Consider the following 3,495-nt stretch of genomic DNA (forward strand, 5'->3'; position numbering starts at 1 on the left):
CCCACCGGTCCCCCCGCAGCCCCCCATCGCTGGGCTCAACCCTGCCCTGTGCCCCGGCACCCGTACCTGTCCGTCCCCGGTGATGGTCCCCACGATGTCCACGGGGCAGCGTTCACGCTGGCCCAGGCGCTGCAGCAGCTCAGCATCAGTGGGGCGCAGCAGGAGGGCGTTGGACTCCTGGTACTCGGCCCCCCAGATCTCCAGCACGCTCAGCGTGGGGTCCCCCAGCTGTGGGGTACATGTTTGGTTGGGGGTCTGGATCGGGGTCCCACACCCCCAGAAGGGGCCGGAGGGGGAGGGATGTGGGGGTCCCACACACTCAGGAGCGATGGACAGGGTGAGGCCAGGGGCTGTGGGAAAATCCAGGGTCCCATACACCCTGGAGCCGCCGGCTGGAGGCGGGGAGCAGCCCCACACCGGAGCCCTGCTGGGCAGGGTTTCAGCCAGCCCCATGGGGTGAGTCCCCACAGCTCCCCAGAACCGAACACTGGGGATGGGGGGCTACAACTGGGCCCAGCCTCTGAGAGGGGAGAGTCCTGGTAGATTGCAGGGGGTTGCAGCCCCACCCCTAGTATGGAGTGGGGGAGCCATGGGGTCATGCCCAGCTACCCTGAAACTGGGACAGACCCACACCCCTGGGAGCAGCTGGCGTGGGGCTGGGGGCAGAGGGGCAGGGCCTCCCCACACCTGTGGGAGCAGCTGGCGTGGGGGTGGGGGCAGAGGGGCAGGGGGTCCCCACACCCGTGGGAGCAGCTGGCGTGGGGGGAGAGAGGGGCAGGGCGTCCCCACACACCTGGAAGCGGCTGGCATAGATCACGGCCCCGGCTGGGTCACTCAGCTCCTTCAGCACGTTCCCTGGAGGGCAGGGCAGGAAGAGTCACCCACTGCAGGGGCACCAGCCCCCCACTACACCCCACCCAGGCACTGATCCCCCTCACCGTTGCCCCCGGCCCCCTGGTCGTGCAGGCTGCAGATGGGGTTGGTCTTCCCTCTCTCCACGCAGCCCCGCAGCACCCGGTTCATCTTCTGCTCCATCTCGGGGTCCCCCCGCTGCACCGCCCCAAAATCCAGCTCGCTGGCATTGTCCCCCTGCACCTGGTGGGAGATGGGGGGGGTCACCCGACAAACCTTCTGACCCAGCCCCGACCCCGCAACCATAGTCCCAGCAGCACCCCCAAATCCAGCTGGCTGGTGCTGTCCCCCTGCTTCTGGGGGGGACAGGGCTCACCCCAACACTGCTCTCAGGCCGGGGGGAGCATGTGGGGGCAGTGCCCAGGCAGCGCTGGGCACAGAGGACTTTGGGCCTCGTTGGGGGCATCCTGGGGGGTCACATAAGGATGAGGCCGGGTGGGCCCCACTACAGACATGGGGGGCGAGGGCTGCGTGGACCCCACTGTTGGGTGGGGGTATGCAGCAGGGTGGGGATAACAAAGGGCCAGGGCGGNTGGGGGGCAGGGTGCCCCTGGGGACAAGATGGGGGAGACACATTAGGGATGTTGGGAGTGGGTGGGGGCTGGGCCCAGGGCTCTGCTGACCCCTCCCCCCAGCGCCCACAGGAAACCCCCCGTCCCTGCCCCCCGATCCCCTCCTCACTCACCTGGATGGAGGAGGCTGAGCTCCCCCCGACTCCGATCCGGTACACGGGGCCCCCTACTTTCACCACCTGCATCCCTGGAGGGAGAGCGAACAGTAAGACACCTGCAAACCCCTCCAGCCCCATGGCAGGAGCTGCCTCTCCCTCCCCCCCTCGCAAAGGGGGGAGGCAGGGCAGGGCGGTTCTTAGGCTGGGGGGGAGGGAAAAGGCAGAGGGGGTTTCTGGGGAGTGGCTAGGGGTGGGGCAGGGCTTGGGGGGCACTCACCAGGCTCGGGGGGCTCCTTGCGCACGTGAATGTCCTCCATGGCGCCGATCCCCCCGCTGAACATGATGGGCTTGATCCACTCGCGGCGCTGCCCGTCGGGGAGCCGCTGGCCGAAGGAACGGGAGAACCCTGCCCGAGCCGGGGGGTTAGAGCAGAGACACCCCCACGGCCCCCGCTCTGCCCCTCCCCACTGGGCACCATGCCCTTTAGTGCTTGGCATGTCCCCCCCCAGGCTGTTATATACCGCCCCCCGCTCCACCCCAGAGCTGGGCGCATCCCCAACCCCCGCCCCAGAGGACAGACCAGACCCCGCAGCCCCTGGCCGCCCCAGAAGGGCAGGGGAGGGCCAGGGGGCGACTCGGGAGCAGGCCCCGTGAAGATACGGCTCAGCCCCCGCCCGCCGGGATGGGTCCCCCCGAGCACGGCCCCTGCAGCACTCACCGGCCAGGACAGGTTCCCCGAATTTATTGCCGTAGTCCGAGGCTCCATCGCTGGCCCTGAGCGCCACCTGCAAGGGGTGGGCGTACTCCTGGGGGTAGGGCAACGCCGGGTCCTCCCAGGGCAGAGCGTAGCCTGGGGGCAGGGAGAGACGGTCAGGGGGTGCCGGGGGCCCCACCCCAAGGGCCGGCCGGGATCTGAACCCGGGCTAGGCCGGGCACTGGACGAGCCGCAGCGCCCTGGGACCAGGACCAGAGCGGGAGCCCAGCAGGCAGCGCCCCACGGGGACGGCTGGGGGGGAGTAACCCAGGGAAGACCCTGCCCCCCAACCAGAGGAGACTGATCGGGGGGCGTCAGCAAACAGACCCCCCTGCAGCCAGGAGACCCTGGGGCGGGGCGCCAGGGAGCGTGGCAAGCCAGGCACTGGCTGGTCCGTTTGCCGGGGCGTCCCGGGCACGCTCCGGTCGCAGCCCTTGGGGGGCAGGCGGCTAGGTGGGCTGGCCGGGGGGCAGGCTGGCCGGGGGGCAGGGACGGGCTCTGCAGCCTGCAATTGCCCCCTCTGTGCCAAGGCAAGGGGGCAGGGGGCTGAGCCAGCTCCAGGAGGCATTTCCTACGCCAAGCACCGGGCAGGAGAAGTCGGGGTGTAGAGACGAGGTCGAGGGGGCCCAAGGGGGGAGTGGGGGGGCCCAGGAGGGCCCCTGTGATCCAGGGCAGCGCTGCAGTTGGGGGGCCCGCGGAAAGGGAGGGGGGCTGTCACCAGGGATGTGCAGGTTTCCGAAGCTGTACCCGGCCGTGCCGGCGATGACGTGGGCCCCACGCCCCGTGCACTGCACGTCCCGGATCCGCCCGCCTGTTCCCGTCGTGGCGCCGCTGAATGGGGCCACCCCTGGGGAGGAGATGGGGGTGAGAGCGAGCGGACACCCCCCTGAGTACAGATGCAGCCAGCTCTGGGGTGGGGCATGGGGGCTGTGTATACGGGGACCCCTTGCCCGGTGCTGAAATGCAGCCAGCTCTGGCGTGGGGCGCAGGGGCTGTGTACACGGGGACCCCTCGCCCAGCACTGAGATGCAGCCAGCTCTGGGGTGGGGCGCAGCGGCTGTGTACACGGGGACCCCTCGCCCAGCACTGAGATGCAGCCAGCTCTGGGGTGGAGCACGGGGGCTGTGTATTCAGGGGTGGAGCGAGCCGCCCCCCCCAG

General features: G+C 70.1%; 4 protein-coding genes across 5 annotated transcripts in view; 2 read left to right on the forward strand and 2 right to left on the reverse strand.

The window, feature by feature from the left end:
• LOC116836046 (uncharacterized) overlaps positions 1-3,495 on the forward strand; it is a 441,820-nt gene that overhangs the window by 332,550 nt on the left and 105,775 nt on the right.
• The window catches only part of LOC116836047 (uncharacterized), a 445,785-nt gene that overhangs the window by 296,997 nt on the left and 145,293 nt on the right, over positions 1-3,495 (reverse strand).
• Positions 1-3,495, forward strand: part of LOC116824745 (uncharacterized) — an 864,335-nt gene that overhangs the window by 188,341 nt on the left and 672,499 nt on the right. The window lies entirely within an intron of this gene.
• Positions 1-3,495, reverse strand: part of PFAS (phosphoribosylformylglycinamidine synthase) — a 28,524-nt gene that overhangs the window by 17,916 nt on the left and 7,113 nt on the right. Inside the window, exons 7-13 of the mRNA XM_075070658.1 lie at positions 3,055-3,222; positions 2,301-2,432; positions 1,860-1,988; positions 1,598-1,671; positions 939-1,095; positions 794-855; positions 41-228 (exon numbers count right to left, since the gene is read on the reverse strand). Coding sequence (XP_074926759.1) covers positions 41-228; positions 794-855; positions 939-1,095; positions 1,598-1,671; positions 1,860-1,988; positions 2,301-2,432; positions 3,055-3,222 — 910 coding nt within the window. The remainder of the gene's footprint in view (positions 1-40; positions 229-793; positions 856-938; positions 1,096-1,597; positions 1,672-1,859; positions 1,989-2,300; positions 2,433-3,054; positions 3,223-3,495) is intronic.

This window comes from Chelonoidis abingdonii, chromosome 11, assembly GCF_003597395.2.
Source record: "Chelonoidis abingdonii isolate Lonesome George chromosome 11, CheloAbing_2.0, whole genome shotgun sequence".
Taxonomy (NCBI): domain Eukaryota; kingdom Metazoa; phylum Chordata; order Testudines; family Testudinidae; genus Chelonoidis; species Chelonoidis abingdonii.